The sequence below is a fragment of the Elephas maximus genome, chromosome 22 (assembly GCF_024166365.1).
Source record: "Elephas maximus indicus isolate mEleMax1 chromosome 22, mEleMax1 primary haplotype, whole genome shotgun sequence".
Lineage (NCBI taxonomy): Eukaryota > Metazoa > Chordata > Mammalia > Proboscidea > Elephantidae > Elephas > Elephas maximus.
The window spans coordinates 22,722,780-22,750,522 of NC_064840.1; the positions used below are offsets into that span (position 1 = coordinate 22,722,780).

The 27,743-nt window shown below is 41.8% G+C and overlaps 1 protein-coding gene across 9 annotated transcripts in view; it reads left to right on the plus strand.

Moving 5' to 3' along the window:
• CABIN1 (calcineurin binding protein 1) overlaps positions 1 to 27,743 on the plus strand; it is a 192,518-nt gene that overhangs the window by 64,928 nt on the left and 99,847 nt on the right. For all 9 annotated transcript variants that reach the window (XM_049865389.1, XM_049865386.1, XM_049865395.1 and 6 more), the window contains one exon: positions 7,070 to 7,185. In XM_049865389.1, the coding sequence (XP_049721346.1) occupies positions 7,070 to 7,185 (116 nt within the window). The remainder of the gene's footprint in view (positions 1 to 7,069; positions 7,186 to 27,743) is intronic.

Sequence of the window (27,743 nt, forward strand, 5' to 3'; positions counted from 1 at the left end):
CTGCACACTAAAACTATATACCATATGTTGTATGCTGTCAAGTCGATTCTGACTCATAGTGACTGCACATGACAGAATAGAACTGCCTCATAGTGTTTCCTAGGCTGTACCACATTTTTACACAAATGACATGCGTGTTATACGTTTTTTCACTAACTGTGCCCTCCTCTTTCAAGGTATTTTCACAGGGGGTGAGTGCAGTTGGCAAAAAAACGTATAACATGTAAGTTATTTGTAGATTGCCAGGTCTTTTTTCCTGCGGAGCTGCTGATGGGTTCGAACTGCCTACCTTTTGGTTAGTAGCTGAGCGCTTAACCATTGTGCCACCAGGGCTTCATATATACCATATTCTGAGAAAAACTGATTAAGACACATCTTGCTTAAGGATCGACTTTAAAGATGAAAGATAAAATGAAAAAGCAATTTATCTTCCGTCATGGGATGAAAAATGAGGCTCATGTTAGATTTCTCCATAGCATCACTCGATGCAGTTGGGATGAGTTTATAAGTCTACATAGTTCTCAGGGAAAGAAAGCGTGACGTAAGATATCCAGACAAGTTATAATTACAGTGGTAACAGACGTTTACAAACGGACTTCAGTTCCCATGAGCCCGTCTTAAAAACACTGCTGGAGGAGCCCTGGGGGAGAATTCTGAGAAGATGGTGGCATAAAGAGATTTACGTTCCAGCCCTCCCACACAAATACAACCAGAAATACAGCAATAAAATCGTGCTTGTCCTTGAGAGACTCTGAACTGGGGAGCAGAGGACAGCAACAGGCAAACTGCAGATGGGCAAGAATCAATGAATCAAGAAGTTGCATACGGTAGGAAAATCACTTCTCCCGTTGTCCCTGCCCCTTCCCCCAACCACAAGGGCTGTGAACTGGGGAAGTGGCCCCAGCAGAAGATCCTGCTTTTCTAACCACCACACCCCCTGCCTGCGCAAAGAGACTAGACCCCAAGTTTCTGCTCTAAAATCAACAAGGCAGACCTCCCTGGGGGTCAGTTTGGAGAGGGCCAGCACCTCCCCTACCCTGTAATTGTTGGCTGCCAGGCTGCAGCGAATTGCTTCAGACCTCCCCCTTCAGTGGAGTCTCCTCCCATGGTCAGGACTCTACCTCTCTGGCTGTACACCCCATGGCTCAGGCCTCTGAAACCAATAGGACAGACCACTCTGGAGGTCAGTTTTGGGCCTGCCTGTCCCACTTTCCTGTCGGCACTGAGGACTCCTGACTGAGGTCGCTGTGTGCTAGGAAGTGGCCACCTTGAATGGAGCCTACACACACAGCCAACATACTACCAGGAGGGCTCTGGTAGCAACAAGGCAGGCCTCCCTGGAGTTTTGTTAAGAGTGTGACAGCTCTCCTCCCCATCCTTCTACGTCTGGTAACCGTAAGCTGCCAGGCTGTTGCACTACAGGAGGCCCTCTGCAGTGGAGTTTGCTCCTATTGCCAGCACTGTGCCGACCTATGCACCCCATAGTGCAGGCCTCTGAAATTAACAGGAGGTCTGTCTGCCCTCCCCCTCAGTCAGTGCTGAGGACTGCTGACTGAGACTACTGTGTGCTAGGAAGCAGGCGTCTTGATTGGAACCTGTACCCACTCCTAGCATACTATTGGTGGGGCCCAGAAAGTAGCAAGGCAGATCTCCCTGAAGCTCTGGTCATAGTGTGCCAGCCCCTTTCCCACCGAGTAACTGTTAGCTGCTGGAGTGATACGAACTCCTATAGGAGATCCTCTGCAGTGGAGTTAGGAGGTAGGTTATTTAAGAGAATGTTCCCCCAACCACCACAGGGCCACTGGGGCTCTGAAATCAACAAGACAGATCTCTCAGAGGACCTCCTGGGGAGTGCCAGCCCTTCCTCCTCCTCCTCCTCATAGGAAAGTCTGCCTGTGCTTCCCTTGCATACCAGCTCAGATATAAGCACCCCCCGCCCCAAGAGCAGAGAAGGAAGCCTCAGGCAAAACTGAAGGGCAACACCCACACCCCTGAAGGGGGCTCACAGAGTATGGGTTTATTGACTGAAAATGTGGTTACAGAACCAGGTAAGGGAAGGGAGTATTAACCAGAGAGGACTGCATCCCCTGGTGTACAGATTAATTAGTGCATGGTAATCGAGCCTGGGTGGCAGTGCCTGCTGGTGGACAGACTGATCGCGGTGTGTTCTCTGGTGTGTTCAGGAGACACTGAAAGTTGAAAACCGAGATCTCGAACTTTTGAATTCTAATTAAATCTGGAAGGGAGAAGGAGCTATCACAGAGAGATAGAGAAAATGGTAAACAAAGGCTGAAGGCTCTGTTCACCTGTGATGGTTAATGTTGTGTCACCTTGGCTAGACCATGATCCTCAGTGGTTTCGCAAACACTATCATTCTTTGTTTTGTGATCTGATGTGAGTTGGAAGGGGAGTTTCCCTGGGGGTGCGGCCGGCATCCAGTATGTAAATGGATGTTCTTGAAAAGCTCGCTTTCTCTCGACCCTGCGCTTGTCCTATATGACTTCCAGTTCCTGGGATATGAGAAGCCTTCAGCCTGCTGCTTGACCTGCAGGTTTTGGATTCGCCAGCTCCTGTGACCCCATGAGCCAGCAGCCTGCCGCCTGACTCACAGATTTGGGACTTGGAAGCCCCATAATTGTGTGATCCATTTACTTCAAGTAAATCTCTTTCTGTATTTATATATATGCTTCTCTAAAGAACCCAGCCTAAAACACTACCTAAGGGTTTTTTTTTTTTTTTGCAGAAAATAGTGTGGACAAAAACACCAAATACCAGGGAGAACTGACGAAGTTAATTCTTTTGAAAATATCAATACCCCAACAAAAAAAACACAAGACACACAAAGATAAGAGAAGCAATGGTGCATCCAAATGAACACGACAGAGGAAGTAAAATTGCATCTATGAAAGTGCAAATAATGAAAAGAATGAAAGAATGTAATACAACAAGGTTAAGCATAATTAAAGAACTAAGGGAAAACGTAAACCAAAACCAAACCTGTTGCCGTCGAGTCGATTCCGACTCATAAAGATATAAAATATTTAAGGAAAGCAATGCATGAACAAGATGAGGATTTAAAAAAAGAAGCCAAACAGAAATATTGCAACTGAAATGAAAAACACGATGGAAGGATTTAACAACAGACTTAGGCAGAAGAAAGAATCAGTGAATTAGAGGATAAGATTGTCCAAATTACAAAGGCTGAAGAGCAACAAGATTGGAGTCTCAAGTCAAGTTTAATAGAATTACGGGACAATATCAAGAGACCTAGTAAATGCATCATGGGAATTCTGGAAGGAGATGAGCAAGAAAGGGACAGAAAGAATATCTGAAGAAATAATGACAGAATTTCCCAAATATGATGATGAAGGACATGAATTTACAAATCCAAGAAGCTCAAAGAACGCCAAGCAGGTTAAACCAAAACTGATCTACACAGAGACATGTCATAATCAGGCTCTCGAAAAGCTGTTCCGAATGGAGTCGTAATAGTTTGTCCTGGACAGAATGGGAAAAAATATGGAGCAGACTCAAATTCTTATTTTTTAAAAAAAAAAAAGTCCAGACAAACTGGAATAGTAGAGAACAGAGGACTTCCTGAAACCATTGGCCTGAGATACTCTTTAAACTTAGAATCGAGCCAATCCCCTGAGATCACCTTTTAGTGAAATAGCAGAGAGGCACACTAAATAAAGTATATTACCCATAAAATCAGTTCCCTACCTTAAAAATCGTCAGTATGAGATCAAAAGGTCAACAGTTACTTAAAAGCACAAACGAGAAGATAAGGGGGCAGGGAAACTAGAGTATTGAAAAGGGAACAAACTGAACACAGAGAATGTTGACACATTGTGATAAATGTAACAAATGGCACCAGACAATTTAGTATGGAAATTGTCAAACAGAAACCTAACTTGTGTAAACTTTCACCAAAAACTCAATAAAATATTATTTTTAAAAAAAATTTAAAAAAGATATAGAGAATCCTGGAAGCAGCACAAGAGAAGCCAAATATCACATATAAAGGATCCCCAATAAGATTAAATGCTGATTTCTCCTCAGACACAGTGGAGGCCAGAAGACAGTGGAATGACATATTTAAGGTACTGAACGAAAAAACTGTCGACCAAGAATACACCCTGTCTTCACTTATCAACACGATTAGGTTCTGGAGACCAAGTCTTTATGCAGAATCGGCATTATGTGAAAAGGGAGGTTTGAACTGCCGACCTTTCAGTTAGCATCCAAGCATGTATGTAACCACTGCACCAGCAGGGCTCCTTGAAGACATGCTGAATAAAATAAGTATCATGAAAAGACAAATATTGTATGACGTCACTTATATAAAAAGAGAACTGGCAAATGTATAGAGACCAAAGTTTATTAGTGGTTGCCAGGGATGGGGGGTGGCTGTAGGAGGATTTATTGCTTATGGAGCACTGAGTTTCAGTTTATGGTATTAGAAAAATTGTATTAAGAGTAAGGGTTGCACAGCCAATTAATGTGATTGATGTCAGTATGTCGTACACATGTAAAATGTTGAGTTTGCAAATGTGTGCTAGATATATTTATGATGACAACAAAAAAAAGTAGCTGGTGAGGCTGGTTATGTACAGCCAAATACCTCAGGGGATTTAGTTTTTTGGTTTGGAGGTTTAGGATCATGGTTTCATGGGATGTCCCAGTTAATTTGCATAATATTGTGTTTAGTGCTTCGTTTCCACCTCCTAGTTTATTGCATAGTGCCTGAGGTCCTAAAAGCTTACAAACAGTCATCCAAAGTACAACAGTTGGTCTCTATTTGCCTGGCACAACAGGAAGAAGGAGAGTCAGGAGTAGGAGGAAGAAATGGAATGTATGGCTGATTGCCCAATAAACACTGCCTTCTTTGCTTTGAGACCTTGGAGACCAGAAAAACTGGATGGTGCCTGGTTACCGCTATTGAATATTTTGGTCAAAGATTCTATAGAAGAACCTGATCAAAAGGGAGAAAATGCAGAACTGAATTTCAGATTATCATGGAATCCAGAATTTCTGGAGCTGTAGAGGCTGGATGAACCACCAAAACTATTATCCTAAGATAATTTTTAATTTTCAAGCCTTAAACCAAAAATATCCCCTGAAGCGTTCTTTACACCAAACAGTAGTTTAGCTTAATTAGTAAAGAACACTTGCATTGAGCATTGTGCTCTTTTAAGAACTATATGGGACCAAATTGACAGCAGCAGCTCAAAAGATTCGGTAGGCAATTTAGGGGGCAGTGAGTTTACGTTAATGGGGGAAAAATAATTCAGATAATGCGGTGAGAATGGTTGCACAATTTAAAGAATGTAATCGCTGTCACTGAAGCGTACATGTAGAAATGGTTGAATTGAGGTATGTTCTGTGTATATTGTCAACAACAAAAAAAACACTACTAGAGGAAATGGTAAGTCAAAATAAAATACCTCAGGAATGGAAAGGCAATGGGAGAGTATTTGCGATGAACACCAGATCCATAATGAGAGAAAGCAAGTGGGCTAATTATGGTTGCAGAACAGAATATAAGTATTGTAAACCTGGAACTGCTACAAATAATATTTGCAACAAAATTAGGAGATGGGGAGAGAGAAGGAAGTGTCTTAGTTATCTAGTGCTACTGTAGTAGAAATACCACAAGTGGGTGGCTGTATAGAACAGAACAAAACACTGCCCGGTCCTGCGACATCCTCAGGATTGTTGTTATGCTTGAGCACATCGTTGCAGCCACTGCGTTAGTGCATCTCATTGAGGGCCTTCCTCTTTTTCACTGACCCTGTAACAGGTTAGGAGGCTAAAAGTCTGAATTAAGAGTGCTGGCTCTAGGGTAAGCCTTTCCTTGTTGACTGGAGGAAGGGCCTTATTCCTTGGCTCCTGGTGATCTTCATGTGGCATGGCGCCTGTCTTCTGCCATCTCTGCTCTCACTCACTTGTTTAATCTCTTTTGTATCTCAAGAGATTGATTTAAGACACACCCTACACTAATGCTTCCTCATTAACCTAACAAAGAAAACTCATTTCCAAATGGGATTATAAACACAAGTATGGGAGTTAGGATTTACCACTCATTCTTAGGGGACACACTTCAATCCATGACACCAATCTTGTAGACATTTGATGTTGTGGGAAATGGAAGAACCATAAAAAATCTGGATGGCTTGAACTTCTTAAAAATTTTCTGACTTTTTTTTTTAAACGTATGCTTTTCAAACTGTCTTGACTGAGAATGACCAATAGTAAAGTACAAAAGAAGTTTCATAAAAGAATCCTTATTCTCCTGGGTATGATATCCTCTGGTATTTTCTATTCTAAAGTGTTCTATCCTAATCCATTTTAAAAGTGATGGTTACAAGCCACTAATGGGTTATGGCCTGCGGTTTGAAAATACCAAGGAATCCTTAAGGAACTAATCATAGTTCTAGTCATGAACAAATGTTTTACTGTAATCTAGTATTTGTTGTTTCTTTTGCTTTACCTTTTCTTCTATAATATTCAACTAATCCTAAATTTAATAATCTTTAAGTTAAGAAAGTCAATGAAGTGCGTGGTCCATTAAAATGATCTTTCTCTCCATTTTAAAAGTCTCATATAGTCACAGGAAGACGCTTTGAGTGATGTTTACCAAATGCAAACATTGGTGACCTGGGGCTGTATTTTGGAGGGTGAAGAGTTCTTCTGTAGAGTTTTCTATATGGTTTGAATTATTTTTTAATAAGCATGTATTGCTTTAATAAAGCCAATCAAGTCATTACTTTAAAAAAAAAAAAGGAGGGGAGGGGGAGAAAGACCAATTGGAGCCCTGGTGGCACAGTGGTTAAAAGCACAGGCTGCTAACCAAAAGGTCAGCAGTTCAAATCCACCAGCTGCTTCTTGGAAACCCTCTGGGGCAGCTCTACTCTGTCCTGTAGGGTTGCTATGAGTCAGTTGACAGGACAACAAGACAACAATGGGTTTGGATTTTTTGGGGGGTTTTGGTCAAGAGGAGAGCCTGCACCCCAGCCCCATGCACAGGCCACACATTCCCATGCTCTCTTGTCTGGTGTTTCCCCAGGGATGTCGGAGACGCCCTTGCTCCCGTCCTCCCTCATGCTGCTCAACACGGCCCACGAGTATCTGGGTAGAAGGTCCTGGTGCTGCAATTCAGATGGGGCACTGCTGCGCTTCTATGTGAGTGTTTCCCTGGCCTGAGCCACTTTGGGGTGGGGCAGGGCTGCGGGCCATCTTGGGTTTGCTGGGCTGTGCCTTGCAGTGGGGCCCATGTGGGCTTCTCTGGCTTATTCCATGTGTGACTGCACATAGTGGCCAGAGTCTGGAGTTGTTCCCTGTGTAACTGAGGCTATGGAGCCTTGGATCTGGCCTTGACCAGTAGGTAGACTTAGAGTGAGTTGTTACTGAGAGTCTCTTACATGTCAGGCACAGGGCTAGGCACTTTAATAGTAATTTAGATTTTTTTTTTTAATGGCATTAATCACTTAACCCCACCTTCTCATTGCTCATCACACCGTGCAGCATATGCTCAGTGAATAGTCATTGCTTTCGTTTACTCAGTACATATTTAGCAAACATAAACAAGCGTCCTCTCACATATCAGTTGTGGGTGATGGAAGGTTGCTCCCTGGTCCTGCTGGGGTAAGCGGCATGAACCTGGTCCCCAAACCTCACTTCTCCAGTTTTCTTAGTGTGTATCTTTTTTGGTGACCCAGGAGCTCTAAGCTGTCAGGGTCTGCCCATTGAATTTGAGGGTGTAGAAGTGATAGGTGTACTGATGTGCTGACACCGGACAGGCCACTTCTTGTTGAATTACCCTTTCCCTGCCCAGGGCCTGGCTACCACCTGGCCCTCTGCCTCCACTGCCTTCCCTCTCCCTGTTCTTCCTGCAAATCCCAGCTTGGAAGGCACTTCTCAAAGAGGCCTTCCCAGCCCCACTGGATAGCGCGCTCTTCTGTGTTTCGGTCATATGCCCTACCCACACCAGACAGCTTCCATGAAACCAAAGACCTCTTCTGTTTTGCTGTCTGCAACATCCCTGGGGCCCAGAGCAGTGCCTGGCGTAGACTACTGCCAAATCAGTATTTCTGGAATGAATGAATGAATGAATATGAAGAATTCATTCATTCACCCAGAATGCTTGCTGAGCACTCATCATTCTGGGTGCTGTGTTTTCATCACTGCCTTTTCTGGACTGGAGGTAAAGAGTGTGTTTTGAGAGTGCTTTGAGACAAACATAAGAGAGACTTTTGTGTGGATCAAATCCTCAGATAGAGTGGAAATGCTGTTCTCTTAGGGCAAGTCCTCTGGGGTCCCATCTTTTCTTAACCTGAGTTAGTATTTCTTTTCAAGTGTTCTGTTTGTTCTACACTCAGCTGAAACGGACCCTCTCCTGTGGAGTCTTTACTAACTTCTAGATAGTTGCTTCTTCCACTGTATCCCATGTAGCACCACCCAGATTCTGTATATATTAACAATCTGCCCGATTTGCTACAAACTTTCCTTCTAAAAGAAATGTTACTGATAGGATATATAGCCTGCTCTTTATCACCCACTCTCCATCTCGCAAAGTCTTTTTGTCCATACTTTTATGCATTATTGCATATCCGTGTATCAGTTAACAATGAATTTTAAAATTTTTACACATAATATGTAGTATATAACGTTTAGCAGCTTTTTATCATTGCAAGACACTGAGATATGTTCACATTGCTACAAGTAAATATGATTCATTCACTTTCATTGCTTTATAGGATCTTATTGTGTAAAGCCGAAACCAAACCAAACCCAGTGCCGTCGAGTCGATTCCGACTCATGGCAACCCTATAGGACAGAGTAGAACTGCCCCATAGAGTTTCTAGGCAGCGCCTGGCGGATTCGAACTGCCGACCCTTCAGTTAGCAGCCGTAGCACTTAACCACTATGCCACCAGGGTTTCCTTATTGTGTAAGTATACCAAAAATTTCAGCTTTTTATTGTGGAAAATTCCCAATATATGTAAAATAATGATAGCAGTATGGTGCACTCCCATACACTGAGCACTGATCAGCAGTTAGTAACTTAGTGTATGGGCACACCCCATTTATCCCCCATCTCACATTGTTTTGAAGCAAATCCTAGACATTGTATCACTTCATCTGTCAATATTTGTTACTGTATTTTTTTTATCTAGTCCCCCAAAGATGACATTGTTCATCTAATTTTTTGGTTATAAACAGAATTATGGTTCATATCCTTCAAGAAATTATTTTATGTGTGGGTGTCTCTGGTGTGTTGTTGCTGTTAGTTGCTGTTGAGTCGATTCCAACTCACAGAAGCCTTATTATGTACAACAGAACAACACTATGCCCAGTCCCGTGCCATCCTCATGACCTTTGGGATGTTTGAGTCTATTGTTGCAGCTATGTGTCAGTCCATCTCATGGAGGGTTTCCCTTGTTTTTGCTGACCCTCAACCAACCATGATGTCTTTTTCCGGTGATTGGTCTTCCCTAATGATGTGTCTAAAAGTAAGTAAGCCGAAGTCTCACCATCCTCGTTTCTAAGGAGCATTTTGGTTGTATTCCTTCTAAAATGGATTTGTTTGTTCTTCTGGCAGTCCACACGATAGTCAGTGTTCTTTGCCAACACCATAACTCAAATGCATCAATTCTTCTTCTGTCTTCTGGATATCTTTTCATTGTGCAGCTTTTGAAGGCATATGACGTATTTGAAAAAACCATGGCCTTGGTCAGGCATACCTTAGTCTTCAAAGTGACATCTTTGCTTTTTAACATTTTAAAGAGGTCTTTTTTGCAGTAGATTTTCTCAATGCAATTCTCGACTGCTCCTTCCTTGGACACTGATTGTTGATCCAGGTATAATGCAGTTGTTCACCACTTTGCTTTCTTCTCCATTTATCGTGATGATGTATATCAGTTTCTGGTGTGGATTCCTATAAAAGGATTGCAGGGTATGCACATTTTCAAATTTAAAAAGCTTTATTTTCAATTTTTTCTCCCAGAATCATTGAACTGATTTTGTACTCTTGCTAGCAATATGGGAGTTTCCCCACATCCCTGTCAGCCCTAGGTACTGTGGACTTAGCTGTTGAACCCCATCTGAGAGGCATGGAATGATATTTCATTGTTCTTTAAATATTCTTGATAATTATTAGCACAGTTGAGTATCTTTTTATATCGGCCCTTTGGGTTTCCACTTTGATAAATTGCCTGTTCATATAATTTGCTCATTTTTCTGTCGGGTTGTCTTTTTCCTATTAATCTGTAGAGCTTTTTATGTATTCTGAATTCTAGTAATTTCTGTGATATATATGTTGCAAATATCTTCTTTCAGAGTGAGACTTGTCCCTCTTTTTTCCCCGTAAGTTTTTATTTTGAGATAATTACAGCTTCACATGCAGTTGTAAGAAATTGAGAGATCCTGTGTACCCTTTGCTCAGTTTTCCCCAGAGATACCATCTTGTACAACTATAGTACAGTTATTACAATCAAGAAATTGACATTGATCCAACCCACCAACCTTATTCAGATTTCACAAATTTTCTATGCAGTCGTGTGTGTGTGTGTGTGTGTGTGTGTGTGTATTTGTACTTGGTTCTGTTTATTTGGCTTATTTGCCTTATCTTTTAACTTTGTGCAAAGTGTTTGTTTTACAGAATTTTAAAAATTTCATGTCAGTTTTACTGGTTTATGATTTTATACTTTAAGAAATTATCTCCTCCCACAAGGTCATAATGATATCCTTCTATATGTTAGTCTAAAAGTTCACTCGTCTTTTTCACATGTGATCTTTATTCCATCTCTATTTTTTTTTTGCTTATGAGATAAAGTAGGGATTCAGTTTTATATTCCATATGGATGACCAGGTGGCTTATACCCTGTATTGAAGAGTGTGTCTCCTCTGCACTGATTGGTAAGGGCACCTCTTTGTTCTCTCCATATATGTGAGGTTTGTGCTAGGACTCTGTTCTTTGGATTGGTGTAGTTGTCTGTTCCTTTGCCCATACCACAGCATCTTTGAGAGACCTTGATACCTCCTAGGGTTAATCTACTCTCCTCTTTGTAAGCTTGCCTTGGCTATCCTTGGCCCTTTGCTCTTCCATAACTTTGTAAGATCAGTCTGTAGAGTTTAATGACATACCCCATTAGAGTTTTGACTGGAACGACATTGACCTTAGAGATTAATTCAGGGGAGAATTGCCACCTTTGTATAATTCTTTCCAGTCATGAAATATACACAGTATATCTCTCCATTTATTTAGGTCTTGTACTTTTATAAGAAAAAGTATATCCCTTAATACAATTTTATAGATTTTTCTATAAAACTCTTGGGGATCTTTTGTTAGATTTATGCCTGGGTGTCTTTTTTTTGTTTTTTTCCTTTGAGTCCCTGGGTGTTGCGAATGGTTTACATGTTCAGCTGCGAATATAAAAGTTGAAGGCTTAAAATTCACCCACAGGTGCCTTGGAAAAAAGGCCTGGCAATCTACTTATAAAAAGCCAGCCATTGAAAACCCTATGGAGTGCAGTTTCACCCTGATGCACATGAATTTCTTTTATAAGGATCAGCGCAAGGCTGGTCCTATGAGGTGGAAGTTAAAGATGTCCCAAGTGTTCGACTTTGTCGAACTGCTGTACCACTCCATCTCTAACATCAACTACTCCCCCTTCCCTCAGTATTCTCTCTGTGGTCTTTGGGTTCCTTAATTCGCTGTAGCATCTCACAGAACTCACTAACCATACTTACGGTTAAGTGGTTTATTAGGGAAGTAACAGGAACAACTCAGGATACAGTTCTTGATCAGGATAGCTTCTTCAAGCCCTCTGCTGTTACGCCCTGCTCAGGGCCTCGCTGCCACCGGGCCCTGCTCAGGGCCTTCACGAGCAAGTGTTACTGCTCTGAGTTCTGTGGGCCCACAAGCCTCACCACAGCTGGCTCGTGCCTGTCTCTGATTCCTGCTGTCTCACAATGATATCACTCTTGCTACTGCTGCGCTGCCATCGCTCACTGTCTTCCGTGTTACAGCTCCTTCTCTGTCTCCGTGTCTCCCTTTAAACCTTGCAAGATGGCAAAACTGACCAGTTGCCTCATTAGGGTTCCATACATCTTATTTGCATGGTCCCACCCCCACAAGGAGTTCTGTGTACCTTATTTGCATTAGCAACAAGCTGTCCAACCCCCTTGGTGGGCCACAGCAGTTTATTTGCATAGTCCCACCCAGTCATTGTGTGGGAATCACAAAGACTACAGCTACAAGGGCCATATTAGGTAATTCACTGCAGAATATGTACCTCAGAAGAAAGGCCTGGTGATCTGCTTTAAAAAAATCAGCCATTGAAAACCCTGTGGAGCGCAGTTTTATTCTGATGGCACATGAGTCACCATAAGTTGGAATCGACTACATGGCAACTAGCTTTATCATTGTTTTATTACTGTTGTATATGGATATTTTAAAATTAAATTTTCTGTTTTGTTTTTGCAGGTGTGTAGGAACACTGGTCTTTTTTTTTAATAAATTTATCTTGTGCATAGTTCCATTGCATATTGCTTTTATTCTAATGCATGTTAGATTTCTTAAATTTTCTATGTATACAGTACTTAAAGTTCTCTTTTTTTTTCTTGTCTCATATGCTTGGCCAGGGATCAGGAAAATTTTCTTTAAAGGGACAGATAGTAAATCTTTTAGGCTTTATGGGCTATACGGTCTTTGTTACAACTACAGGTAGTCTCCAACTTATGACAGGGTTCCATTTCAATGACCCCTGTTGTAAGTTGGTTCTGACACCTCTTTTTTTTTTTTTTTTTTTTAGTTTTCATTATTATTGCCTTTTAATATTAGTATCTTGATAAATCTGATTTTTATTTGTCTTTCGGGGTTAGAAACATTACATATAAACTTACAGATATATTTTAATACATACATTTAAAAAAAAACACATAAAAAAATTTACGCTGACAATGAAGAGTTGGACAACATTGGGCATTTTGCAGTTGCAATAATAACTCCACTTGTGGAAGGTTCTAGGTCATCTGGATTATCCCTGGTGTAAAAAAGGCATGGAGAGGGGGAGTGTAGACCACCTCTAACTTTACAAGAGGGAAGGAGAACCAAGATCAACAGCTGAAGGCTGACCCCCATGAAGTAGAGGCCAGGCATGCCTGCTCTCTCCACCATCTCTACCCATTCTGATACCAGCTGTCCCTCCCATGGCACTCTCTACATCTCTGCTGGGTTTGATAATTCATTGCAGTGGCCACACAGAACTCACAGACCATACTCAACAATTATGGGGTTTATTAGGGAAGTAACAGATTACAATTCAGGCTCAGGAACACTTAAGGATACAGTTCTTCCATCAAGATAGCCTCTTCGGAGCCGTGCTTGCAGGCATTACTCTCCTTGGCCCTAGGCCTCTGCCCAAAGACACTTAGCTTTCTCTTTCCACGGGCCAGGAAGCCTACCATGCCATCTCCTGCTGCTGGGTCTCTGCTGCCAGGCCTGTCCTGCTAGTCTTTGCGGCAGGATCTCTCTCTTTCTTGCCTTTGGGGTAGCTCATTTCAGGCCCAGTGGGATGGCAAAACTAACCAGTCCCGTTGGTAGGCCACAATTCCTCTATCACACAGTCCTGCCCAGTCACCTGGGTGGAAGTTAAAAGACCATGGCGAGAAAGGCCACACAGAAGCAATTCATTACACCACACCTGGGAATGGGGTTGGCATTTCTAGACAGAAAATTAGTGAGAGTTGTCTGCATAGCCTTTTTCGTTTTTACTTAAGATACATTTCACCGTAACGTCTCACTGCTTTCGGAATCTGCCTATCCACTTTGGCAAAGTGATGAGCATTTGTGTCTGTATTTTCAAGCAACTGAAACCCCTGATTTAGTTTAGAAAAAGCTCCAGCTAATCCTTTCACTGTAAAAAAAAATTTTTTTTAACTTCTTTCCTTCCTCTTTCTCATTATTTCTTCAGAGTTTCTTTCCTTTTCAAAATCCATTAAGTTCTGATCTGTCAGTTACCCTTCTTCATGATCTATAAGTAGTTCGATATTAGCAATATCAGGTTCTAAATTCAGCATTCTTGCCATATGGACGGATTATTCGGATCAAATGCATGGAGTGTGTTCACATAACTCAGCAATTTTTCCCATATCCCCTGCATACATTTTCTTGTAACTTCCTCCCAGAAGATGCAGTGTTCACATACACTGATAGTCATAAGTGTGGTTCATCAAAACTCAAATATGTTGTAAGTCAGAGACTGTTGTTGTTAGGTGCCATTGAGTCAGTTCCAACTCAGGGTGACCCTGTGTACAACAGAATGAAACACTGCCTGGTCCTGTGCCGTCCTCACAATCATAACCATCCTTGAGCCCATTGTTGCAGCCACTGTATCAATCTATCTCGTTGAGGGCGTTCCTGTCTTTACCAAGCATGATGTCCTTCTCCAGGGACCGGTCCCTCCCAATAACATGTCCACATTGGTGAAATGAAGCCTTGCCATCCTTGCTTCTAAGGAGCATTCTGGCTGTATTTCTTCCAAGACAGATTTGTTTGATCTCTGGCAGTCCATGGTGTGTTCGATATTCTTCGCCAACACCGTAATTCAGAGGCATCAGTTCTTCTTCAGTCTTCCTTATTCATTGTCCAGCTTTCGCATGCATATGAGGGAATTGAAAATACCATGGCTTGGGTCAGTCACACCTGAGTCCTCAAAGTGACATCTTTGCTTTTTAACACTTTAAAGAGGTCTTTTGTTTTTTAATTAATTTATTGTATTTAAGTGAAAGTTTACAAATCAAGCCAGTCTCTCATAGAAAAAGTTATACACACCTTGCTATGTACTCCTAGCTGTTCTCCTGCTAATGAGACAGCACATTCCTTCTGTCTACCCTGTAATTTCAATGTCTGTTCAACCAGCTCCTGTCTCCCCACTTCCTTCTCATCTCCCCTCCAGACAGGAGCTGACCACATAGTCTCATGTGTCTACTTGAGCCAAGAAGCTCACTCCTCACCAATATCATTACCTATCGTATAGTCCAGTCCAATCCCTGTCTAGAGAGTTGGCTTCAGGAATGGTTCCAATCTTGGGCTAACAAAGGGTCCGGGGACCATGACCTCCAGGGTCCCTCTAGGCTCAGCCAGACCATTAAGCCTGGTCTTTTTATGAGAATTTGAGATCTGCATCTACTGTTTTGCGGCTCCAACAGGGATTCTCTGTTGTGTTCCCTGTAAGGGCAGTGATCGGTGGTAGCCAGGCACCATCTAGTTCTTCTGATTTTAGGCTGAAGTAGTCTCTGGTTTATGTGACCCTTTCTGTCTCTTGGGCTCATTTTTACTATATGTCTTTGGTGTTCTTCATTCTCCTTTAAACAAGTCTTTTGCAGAAGATTTGCCCAGTGCAATACATCATTAAGTCAGGGACTGCCTGTACTGAACTCTGCCATCATAGCACAAAAGGAGCCACCAAAACCAAACCAAACCCCATTGCCGTCGAGTTGATTCTGACACATAGCAACCCTATGAGTACTACGCAACAATAAAGAACAATGATGAACTACTCTGGTGGGTTTCCAAGGAGTGGCTGGCGAATTCAAACTGCTGACCTTTTGGTTAGCAGCCAAGCTCTCTTTTTTTTTTTTTTTAATTGTACTTTAGAATAAGGTTAACAGAGCAAACTTGCTCTTCATAAAACATTTAGTATACATTATTGCTTTATGACATTGTTTGCCAACCCTACTACATGTCAACACTCTCTCCTTCCCTTCCCCATTGCTAGCTTTCCTATCCCCTCCTGCCTTCTCATCCTTGCCCCTGGACTGATGTGCCCATTTAGTCTCTCTCTTTTTTTTTTTTTTTCGTGCTTTTGCATTTGTGGTGTATTTTTTTTTAAATAATTTTTATTCTGCTTTAAGTGGAAGTTTACGAATCAAGTCCGTCTCTCACACAGAAGCCCATATACACCTTGCTACACACTCCCAATTACTCTCCCCCAGTGAGACAGCCTGCTCTCTCCCTCTACTCTCTCTTTTCGTGTCCATTTCGCCAGCTTCTAACCCCCTCCACCCTCTCATCTCCCCTCCAGGAAGGAGATGCCAACATAGTCTCAAGTGCCCACCTGATCTAAGAAGCGCAGTCCTTACTAGCATCCCTTTCCAACTCATTGTCCAGTCCAATCCATGTCTGAAGAGTTGGCGTCGGGAATGGTTCTGGTCCTGGGCCAACAGAAAGTCTGGGGGCCATGACCACTAGGGGACCTTCCAGTCTCAGTCAGACCATTAAGTCTGGTCTTATGAGAATTTGGGGTCTGCATCCCACTACTCTTCTGCTCCCTCAGGGGTTCTCTGTTGTGTTTCCTGTCAGGGCAGTCATTGGTTGTAGCCAGGCACCATCTAGTTCTTCTGGTCTCAGGATTGATGTAGTCTCTGGTTCATGTGGCCTTTCTGTCTCTTGGGTTCATAATCACCTTGTGTCCTTGGTGTTCTTCATTCTCCTTTGATCCAGGTGGATTGAGACCAATTGATGGATCTTAGATCGCCCCTTGCTAATGTTTAAGACCCCAGAAGCCACTCTTCAAAGTGGGATGCACAGTGTTTTCTTAATAGCTTTTGTTATGCCAGTTCACGTAGATGTCGCCTGAAACCGTGGTCCCCAGACCCCTGCCCCGGCTACACTGGCCTTCGAAGCATTCAGTTTATTCAGGAAACTTCTTTGCTTTTGGTTTAGTCCAATTGTGCTGACCTCCCCTGTATTGTGTGCTGTCTTTCCCTTCACCTAAAGTAGTTCTTATCTACTATCTGATTAGTGAATGCCCCTCTGCCACCTTCCCTCCTTCCCCCATCTCATAACCACAAAAGAATGTTTTCTTCGCAGTTTAAACCATTTCTCAAGTTCTTATAATAGTGGTCTTATACAATATTTGTCCTTTTGCAACTGATTAATTTCACTTAGCATAATACCTTTCAGGTTCCTCCATGTTATGAAATGTTCCACAGATTCTTCACTGTTCTTTATCGATGCATAGTATTCCATTGTGTGAATATACCGTAATTTATTTATCCATTCATCGTTGATGGGCACCTTGGTTGCTTCCATCTTTTTGCTGTTGTGAACAGTGCTGCTGTAAACATGGATGTGCATATATCTGTTCGTGTAAAGGCTCTTATTTCTCTAGGATATATTCCAAGGAGTGGGATTGCTGGATTGTATGATAGCTCTATTTCTAGCTTTTTAAGGAAGCGCCAGATCGATTTCCAAAGTGGTTGTACCATTTTACATTCCCACCAGCAGTGTATAAGTGTTCCAATTTCTCCACAGCCTCTCCAACGTTTATTATTTTGTGTTTTTTGGGTTAATGCCAGCCTTGTTGGAGTGAGATGAAATCTCATTGTAGTTTTGATCTGCATTTCTCTAATGGCTAATGATCGTGAACATTTCCTCATGTATCTGTTAACTACCTGAATATCTTCTTTAGTGAAGTATCTATTCATATCTTTTGCCCATTTTTTAATAGGGTTATTTGTCTTTTTGCAGTTGAGTTTTTGCAGTATCATGTAGATTTTAGAGATCGGGTGCTGATCGGAAATGTCATAGCTAAAAACTTTTTCTGTAGATAATCTTTTTACTGTTTTGGTGAAGTCTTTGGATAAGCATAGGTGTTTGATTTTTAGGATCTCCCAGTTGTCTGGTTTCTCTTCTGTACTGTTAGTAATGTTTTGTATACTCTTTATGCCATGTGTTAGGGCTCCTAACGTTGTCCCTATTTTTTCTTCTATGATCTTTATTGTTTTAGATTTTATATTTATGTCTTTGATCTATTTTGAGTTAGTTTTTGTGCATGGAGTGAGGTATGGGTCTTGTTTCATTTTTTTTTCAAATGGATATCCAGTTATGCCAGCACCATTTGTTAAAAAGACTGTCTTTTCCCCACTTAACTGTTTTGGGGCCTTTGTCAAATATCAGCTGCTTATATATGGATGGATTTATGTCTGGATTCTCAATTCTGTTCCATTGGTCCATGTATCTATTGTTGTACCAGTACCAGGCTGTTTCGACTACTCTGGTGGTACAATAGGTTATAAAATCAGGTAAAGTAAGATCTCCCACTTTATTCTTCTTTTTCAATAATGCATTATTTATCTGGGGCCTCTTTCCCTTCCATATGAAATTGGTGATTTGTTTCTCCATCTCATTAAAGAATGTCGCTGGGATTTGGGTCGGAATTGCATTAAATGTGAAGATCGCTTTTGGTAGAATAGACATTTTTATAATGTTAAGTCTTCCTATCCACGAGCAAGGTATGTTCTTCCACTTATGTAAGCCTCTCTTGGTTTTTTGCAGAAGTGTACTGTAGTTTTCTTTGTATAAGTCTTTTACGTCTCTGGTGAGATTTATTCCTAAGTATTTTATCTTCTTGGGGCTACTGTAAAGGGCATTGATTTGGTGATTTCCTCTTCGATGTTCTTTTTGTTGGTGCAGAGGAATCCAACAGATTTTGTATGTTTATCTTGTATCCCGATACTCTGCCAAACTTTTCTATTAGTTACGTTAGTTTTCTTGAGGATTCCTTAGGGCTTTCTATGTATAATATCGTGTCATCATGTCATCCTTTTACTTCTTCCTGGCCAATCTGGATGCCCTTTATTTCTTTATCTAGCCTGATTGCTCTGGGTAGGACTTCCTGCACAGTATTGAATAAGAATGGTGATAAAGGGCATCCTTGTCTGGTTCCCGATCTCAATGGGAATGTTTTCAGGCTCTCTCCATTTTTAGGGTGATATTGGCTGTTGGCTTTGTATAAATGCTCTTTATTATGTTGAGGAATTTTCCTTCTATTCCTATTTTGCCGAGAGTTTTTATCATGAATGAATGTTGAACTTTGTCAAATGCCTTTTCTGCATCAATTGATAAAATCATGTGATTCTTGTCTTTTGTTTTATTTACGCGATAAAAAAAAAAAAATTTTTTTTTTTTAGGTTACATTAATTGTTTTTCTAATGTTGAGCCATCCCTGCATACCTGGTATGAATCTCACTTGGTCATGGTGAATTATTTTTTTGATAAGTTGTTGAATTCTCTTGGCTAGAATTTTGTTCAGAATTTTTGCATCTACATTCATGAGGGATACAGGTCTATAATTTTCTTTTTTTGTGGTGTTTTTACCTGGTTTTGGCATCAGGGATATGGTGGCTTCATAGAATGAGTTTGGTAGTATTCCGTCCTTTCCTATGCTCTGAAATACCTTTAGTGGTAGTGGTGTTAACTCTTCTCTGAAAGTTTGGTAAAACTCTGCAGTGAAGCCCTCCGGACCAGGGCTTTTTTTTTTGGTTGAGAGTTTTTTGATTACCGTTTCAATCTCTTCTTTTGTTATGGGTCTATTTAGTTGTTCTGCCTCTGCTTGTGTTAGTTTAGGTAGTGTGTTTCTAGGAATTCATCCATTTCTTCTAGGTTTTCAAATTTGTTGGAGTACAATTTTTCACGGTAATCTGATATGATTCTTTTAATTTCAGTTGGGTCTGTTGTAATATCGCCCATCTCATTTCTTATTTGGGTTGTTTGCTTCCTCTCCTGTTTTTCTTTTGTCAGTTTGGCCAGTGGTTTATCAATTTTGTTGATTTTTTCAAAAAACCGTCTTTTGTTCTTGTTAACTCTTTCAGTTGTTTTTCTGTTTTCTATTTCATTTAGTTCAGCTCTGATTTTTATTATTTGTTTTTTTCTGGTGCCTGTGGGTTTCTTTTGTTGTTCTCTTTCTATTTGTTCAAGTTGTAGGGATAAGTCTTTGATTTTGGCCCTTCTTTTTGGATGTATGGATTTATATAAATTGGCCTCTGAGCACTGCTTTAGCTGTGTCCCAAAGGTTTTGATAGGAAGTGTTTTCATTCCCATTGGATTCTCTGCATTTCTTTATTCCATCCTTAATGTCTTCTCTAATCCAGTCTTTGTTGAGCAGGGTATTGTTCAGTTCCCAAGCGTTTGATTTCTTTCCCTTGCTTTTCCTGTTATTGATTTCCACTTTTATGGCCTTATGTTCAGAGAAGATGCTTTGTAATATTTCAGTGTTTTGGATTCTGCTAAGGCTTGCTTTATGACCTAATATGTGGTCTATTCTAGAGAGTGTTCGATGTGCACTAGGAAAGAAAGTATACGCGGTTGCTGTTTGGTGGAGTGTTCTGTATATGTCTACGAGGTCAAGTTGGTTGATTGTGGCATTTAGATCTTCCATGTCTTTATTGAGCTTCTTTGCAGATGTCCTGTTCTTCACCAAAAGTGGCGTGTTGAAGTCTTCTACAATTATTGTGGAGCTGTCTATCTCACTTGTCAATGCTGATAGGGTTTGTTTTATGTATCTTGCATCCCTGTCATTGGGTGCATAAATATTTAATAGGGTTTTATCTTCTCGGTGTATTGTCCCTTTAATCATTATATAGTGTCCTTCCTTATCTGTTCTGATGGATTTAACTTTAAGGTCTATTTTGTCACAAATTAATATTGTCGCTCCTGCTCTTTTTTGATTGTTGTTTGCTTGATATATTTTTTTCCATCCTTTGAGTTTTAGTTTGTTTGTGTCTCTAAGTCTAAGGTGTGTCTCTTGTAGGCAGCATATAGATCTTTTTTTTAAATCCATTCTGCCACTGTCTGTCTCTTATATTGGTGCATTTAGTCCATTTACATTCAGGATAATTATGGATAGGTACGAACTTAGTGCTATCAGTTTGCTGTCTTTTTTGTGTGTTGTTTACGGTTTCTTTTTCCCACTTAATTTTATGTGCTGAGTAGATTTTCTTTATACTTTGTCCTTTCCTCATATTTGTTGGTGATTTTGTTTCTGCTGAGTCTCTTTTTCCCTGGTATTTTATTTTGATGAGTGGGATAGTTTGTCTTCTTTGTGGTTACCTCAATATTTATTCCTATTTTTCTAAATTTAAAACTAAATTTTATTTCTTTGTATCGCTGTATCTTCCTCTCCATGTGGAAGGTGTATGATTACATTTCTTATCCCTCTTTATTATTTTAATGTTGTCTTCTTTTCTATATTAACATCGCTGTTACCGTTTTGGGCTTTTTTTTTTTTTTTTCATAATCTTGCTTTGTTTTTTTGGATTCCCCTATCTGGGTTGACTTCGGTTGCTCTGCCCAGTATTCTAGCCTTGGGTTGATACCTGATATTATTGATTTTCTAACCGAAGAACTCCCTTTCGTATTTCTTGTAGTTTTGGTTTGGTTTTTACAAATTCCCTAAACTTGTGTTTATCTGGAAATGTCTTAATTTCACCTTCACATTTAAGTGACAGTTTTGATGGATATATGATTCTTGGCAGGCAATTTTTTTCCTTCAATTTTTAAAATATGTCATCTTGCCTTCTTGCCTGCATGGTTTCTGCCGAGTAGTCCAAGCTTATTCTTATTGGCTCTCCTTCAGAGGCGACTTTTCATTTATCCCTCGCTGCTCTTATAATTCTGTCTTTATCTTTGGTTTTGGCAAGTTTGATTATAAAAGTCTTGGTGACTTTCTTTTAAGATCTACCTTATGTGGAGTTCGATGAGCATCTTGGATAGATATCTTCTCATCTTTCACAATATCAGGGACGTTTTCTGCCAAGAAATCTTCAACAATTCTCTCTGTATTTTCTGTTATCCCTCCCTGTTCTGGTACTCCAATCACTCGTAGGTTATTTCTCTTGACAGAATCCCACATGATTCTTAAGGTTTCTTCATTTTTTTAAATTCTTTTATCAGATTTTTCTTCAAATATATTAGTGCCAAGTGATTTATCTTCGAGTTCAGAAATTCTAGCTTCTACTTGCTTAATTCTGCTCCTCTTTGTATTGAGTTGTCTAATTCTGTAATTTTATTGTTAATGTTCTGAATTTCTGATTGCTACCTGTGTATGAATTTTTCCAGCTTATTAAACTTTTCATTATGTTCCCGAATAATCTTTCTAATTTCGTCAATTGCTTTATCTGTGTGTTTCTTGGCTTGTTCTGCATATTGCCTCATTTCCTTCCTGATGTCTTGAGGGGTTCTATATATTCAGATTTTGTATTCTGGCTCTGGTAATTCTAGGAATGCACTTTCATCTACAAGATCCCTGGAATCTTTGTTTTGAGAGCCTGGTGAGGTGATCATGGTCTGTTTCTTTATGTAATTTGATATTGACTGTTGTCTCCGAGCCATTTAGAAGTTATTGTATTAGTTTATGCTTGCTTACTATGTCGTAGCTGCTTGCTTTGTTTTGTTTTGGTATACCCCTGTGGGTTGCTTGAGTGAGCTAGCTTGATTATTTTCACCTTTGGGGCTCTGGTGTTCTGTTCCCAGCTGGCTAGACCTGTTATCAGTTATATCAGTCTAGGAGTCCATTCAGTTTTCTTGTATGAATTCAGTTCATGTTTCCAGGTAGCCGATCATCAAATGTGTGGTACAGGCTCTGTCCTACAGTCTTAGAGGGGCAGGGGTGATTGGCGTATATACCCGTATCTGATTGCAGCAGGGGGTCATGCTCTGAACAAGGCAGGGGGCTGAGATCCGACCCCCGAGTGTCTCTGAGGAAAACGCATCCCTGTTCCCTAGAGCATGCTGGTGGGTGGGTTCTGCAGAGGGACCATGGGCACCCAAAGTTTTTGTTGTAAGTACTGGGATGTACCAGTCATTTTTGGACCCCTGTCGTGGATGGCTGGGTGACCTGAGTGGAGCTAGCAGTCCTTAGGTCCCTGATGTGGGTAGGTGAGGACCTTGTTTAATAGGCAAAGCAGTGCGAGACATCGAACACCCACCTTTCCACTGCACAGCTGAAATGGTTGGAGTTTGCCAACAAGGGCCTATTCTCCCGTAATAGGCCCACACAGGTCCATGCAGAAGGGAAAGGTGCTTAAGGTCCACGGATGGTTTATGCCTGGACAGGAGCTGCTTCAATAGAGCTAGCAAATTATCTTTTCCCCCCAATTACAAGTTTTTTCCTTCCCCAAGGCCAGGAGGATGGCTCTAGGTAGTCACCACGGTCTATCTCGGGCCCAGGGATTGAGCCGCTGAAGCCGGCTTAGGGGTGGAGGGAGGGCTTGGTAAAATATACACAAGTTCTTAGCTTTTTCCAAAAGTGCCGTTCTTCTCAGGCTCCGGAGGTGTGAGTGGGCTGTGTGGCTGGCTGCTTCTCCCTGAGGAAACCGTGCCTGAATGCTAGTACCAGCCACCGTCACCGCTCCAGGAATGGTGCCTGAGGGCTCCCCGGGATTCAGGTCCGGCAACTCCTCTCCACTTCTGAACGGTCTCTTCCTCCCCCTGCCCCTCAGTTCATTGTCTAAGCTTGCCTTTGATGCTCAGGGCTCCCAGCTTGTCACAAATATACTTGTTTCACTTGTTTTTTGGAGTCTTTGTTGTAAAGAGGGCTTGCTGGAAGCGTCTGTCTATTCTGCCATTTTGGCTCCGCCTCCTCATTTTGTTTTATGGGCTTGTCTAATCTTTGGCTGAAGGGTGAACCTCAGGAGTGACTACATTACTGAGCTAAAAGGATGTCCAGGGGCCAGGCCATACTCTCAGGGTTTCTCCAGTCTCTGTCAGACCAGTAAATATGTTTTTTTTTTTTCAGTCCTACGTTTTTTTTCAGCTCTGTCTGGGACTGTCTGTTTTGATCCCTGTCAGAGCAGTCAGTGGTGGTACCTGGGCACCATCTAGTTGTGCTGGACTCTGTCTAGGGAGGTTGTGTTACTTGTGGTCCCTTAGTCCTTTGGACTAATCTTTCCCTTGTGTCTTTGGTTTTCTTCATTCTTCCTTGCTCTAGAGTGGGTGAGACCAGTGGAGTATCCTAGATGGCTGCTCACAAACTTTTAAGATCCCAGACGCTACTCACCACAGTAGAATGTAGAACATTTTGTTTATAAACTGTGTTATGCCAGTTGAGCTAGATGTTCCCTGAGGCCATGGTTCCCAGAGCCCTCAGCCCAGTAATTTTGTCCCTCAGGGAGTTTCGATATGTCTAAGGAGCTTTCATTACCTTACCTTATATAAGTTGTGCTGGCTTCCCCAGTATCATGTACTATCTTAGCCTTCATCAAAGTTACCGCTTACCTATTAATTACCTACTAATAAACAATAATTAATAAACATTTCCTATTAATGTTTTTCCTTTCCCATCTCTCCCCTCCCCTGTAACCATCAACGATTGTTTCTTTACATGTGCAAATCTTTTCATGAGTTTTTATAGTAGTGGTCTCATAAAATATTTGTCCTTTTGTGACTGACTCATTTCATTCAGCATAATGCCTTCCAGATTCATCCGTGTCATGAGGTGCTTCACAGATTCATCATTGTTCTTTATTGTTGCACAGTGCTCTATTGTGTGTATATACCATAGTTTATCTATTCATCTATTGGTCGGCATGGTGTTAGTCATCTAGAGCTGCTATAACAGAAATACCCCAAGTGAATGGCTTTAACAAAGGGAAGTTTATTTTCTCACAGTAAAGTAGGCTGTGAAAGCCCAAATTCATAGTGTCAGCTCCAGGGGAATGTTTTCTCTCACTGTCAACCTTCTCATCAACCTTTCCCCAGACTAGGAGCGTCTCTGTGCAGGGACCCCAAGTCCAAAGGACACACTCTGCTCCTGGCACTGCTTTCTTGGTAGTATGTGGTGCCCATGTCTCTCTGCTTGCTCCTGTCTTTTGTATCTCAAGAGATTGTCTCAAGACACAATCCAGTCCTGTAGAGTGAGTCCTGCCTCGCTAACATAACTGCTGCCCATCCTCCCTCATTAACATCATAGAGGCAGAATTTACAGCATATAGGGAAATACATAGGAAAATCACACAATACCGGGAATCATGGCCCAGCTCAATTGATACACACATTTTTGGGAGGACATAATTCAATCCATGACATTCCACCCTTTGGCCCCTAAACAATCACATCCTTGCAACATGCAAAACTTATTCACCCCATCATATCATGGCAAAAGTCTTAAGTCCAAGTCCAAAATCCAAAAATTCCTCTTTATCTGTGAAATCTAGAACATAAGTTATCTGCTTCCAAAGGTACAATGGCAGAACCAGGTACAAGCTGTACATTTCCATTACAAATGGGAGAAACTGGAAGAAAAGAAGGCACAACAGGCACCAAGCAAGTTAGCAGAACACATTACGTTAACCCTCAAAGCTTGTAAAACAACCCTCTGTTCTCTGAGACAATTTACGCAGTGGCCCTGCCCTCCAGACTCTAGGTATTGGTCACACTTTCCAGATTTTGAGTGGAGGTCCCTGGCCCTGGGCTTCAACTCCACCTTCCAGGCCCACTTGGACAGCAACCCTGCTCTCTGGCTTTAGGTGCACCATCTTCCAGTCCATCTGAGTGGCAGCTCCACCCTTAGAAACACCAGAGGCCATGGCTCCACACTTTGGAACCCCTGAGGTCATGGCCATACCTTTTGAGACTGAGGCAACTGTGCTTCCTGTGTTGTCTCTTCAGCTTCTGCTTCCTGGTTTCTTGGCCTCTCGGCTTCTCTCCTTGGGCCTCACACCCACATGTGCCCTGCTGGGGCGAGTGTTCCAAAGCTTTGTAGCTCCACTGATTAAGCACCCAGAGGCACCCCACTCCACCAGGAGGCCTCCTGCACCCAGGCACGCAGCTCTCTCGGTCCGTGGGTCAGCTCCAGCACTGACACTGGTCTCCTGGTTTTGTTGCTGCTGGTTCTGTCGCTGCCGCTTCTCGGTCACCGCAGGTTCTCTGCTGCTGCTGGCTCTCTCTCGCTGCTGCTCTATCCATTCAGTTTCAAAACTGCTTCCACATTTTAGGTATCTGCTAGAGCAGCATCCCACTCTCTTGGTACCAAATTCTGTTAGTCAGCTAGTGACAGGCATTTAGGTTGTTTCCATCTTTTTGCTATTGTAGTCAATGCTACAGTGAACATGGATGTGCATATGTCATTCGTGTGACAGCTCTTATTTCTCTAGGATATATTCCTAGGCGTGGGATTGCTGGATCATATGGTATTTCTATATCTAGCTTTCTAAGGAAGCGCCATGTCATTTTCCAAAATGGTTGTACCCGTTTAAATTCCCACCAGCAGTGCGTAAGAGTTCCAATCTCCCGTAGCCTGTCCATCATTTGTTATTTTCTGTTCTTTTGATTCCTACCAGTAATGTCAGGGTGAGATGGTATCTCATTGTAGTTTTGAATTGAATTTCTCTAGTGGCGAGTGACCACAAGCACTTCCCTCATGTGTCTGTTAGCTGCTTAAATGTCATCTTTGATGAAGTGTCTGTTCATATCCTTTTCCCATTTTTTAATTGGATTATTTGTCTTTTTGTTGTAGAGATGTTGGATTTTCCTATCGATTTTAGAGATTTGACCTTTGTCGGATTTGCTGTAGCCAAAAATTTTTTCCCAGTCTTTAGGTTCTCTTTTTACTCTTTTGGTGGTCTTTTGATGAACATAAGTGTTTAATTTTTAGAAGATCCCAGTTATCTAGCTTATCTTCTAGTGTTCGTGTATTGTTAGTTATGGGTTTGTATCCTGTTAATGCCGTGTATTAGGGTCTCTAGCGTTGACCCTATCTTTTATTCTATGATCTTTATAGTTTTGGTTTTATATTTAGGTCTTTGATCCATTTTGAGTTAGTTTTTTTGTGCATGATGTGAGTCCTGTTTATTTTTTGCAGATGGACATCAGTTTTGCCAGCGTGATTTGTTAAAAAGGCCGTCTGTTCCCCATTTGATGGACTTTGGGTCTTTTTCGAAGATCAGGTGACTGTAGGTGGATGGATTTACGTCTGGGTCCTCGATTCTGTTCCATTGGTTAATGTATCTGTCATTGTACCAGTACCAAGACATTGATTACCGTAGCTGTATAGTAAGTTCCGAAGTCCAGTAGTACAAGTCCTCCTACTTTATTCTTCCTCTTCAGTATTGCTTTATTTATCTGGGTCCAGTGGTCTGTGCCAGTGCTGCTTGGGGGTACAGTGCTCAGCATGTGGTGCAGATAGGCAGGAGGGAGTGGGAGAATGTGATGTGTAGAGCTAAGTGGGTGTGGGGAAGAAGAGAACGAAAAGAGAGTAACAGAAGCCAAAATAACAAAGCAACGAAAAAAGATGCTGTAGGAGCCTACAGTTGGAGTGGCATAGACCCCGGGAAGCCGGGTGCTGGTGTCTTTCTAGCCAGGCGGTATGGCACAGCCCATCCAGAAGGGGCAGAGTCAGCACATGTGGCTTGGTGGGTGGGAGAGAGGAAAGGGGAAAGAAGGTAGAGAGAGACAAGAAACCTAGAAAAAAAATAAATGCCAGTGGTTGGGAGGAAGGAAAGGAAGCAAGGTAAAGAGAGATGAGAAACCGAGGGGGAAAAAAAAAAGGAAGGAAAAAGAAAAAAACAGCAAATGGCCCGAGGAAGCCCACTGGACGCAGCTCCCCAACCGAGTGGCACTGCACAGCCTGTCAGAAAGGAGCATAGATGGCACATGGCATAGGCGTTTAGGAAAAAGGAAAGAAAGGAAGATATAGAGGGACTAGAAACTGAGAAAAGAAAGAAGAAAAATAAATGCCCCAAGGGAGCCCAATGGTGTGATGGTGTAGACCCAGGAAGGGGTTCCCCCACCAAGTGGTGCTGCGACGCCCTTCTAGGAGTGGAGGGTGGCACACAGCATCAGGTGTTTGTGAGAAAAGAAAGGAAGGAGGTGAGAGAGAGAGAGAGAGGAAACCAAAAGAGCAACAACAAAAAAATGGTACTGAAGGAGCCAGCCAGTGGGGGAAGGGTGAATGCAGG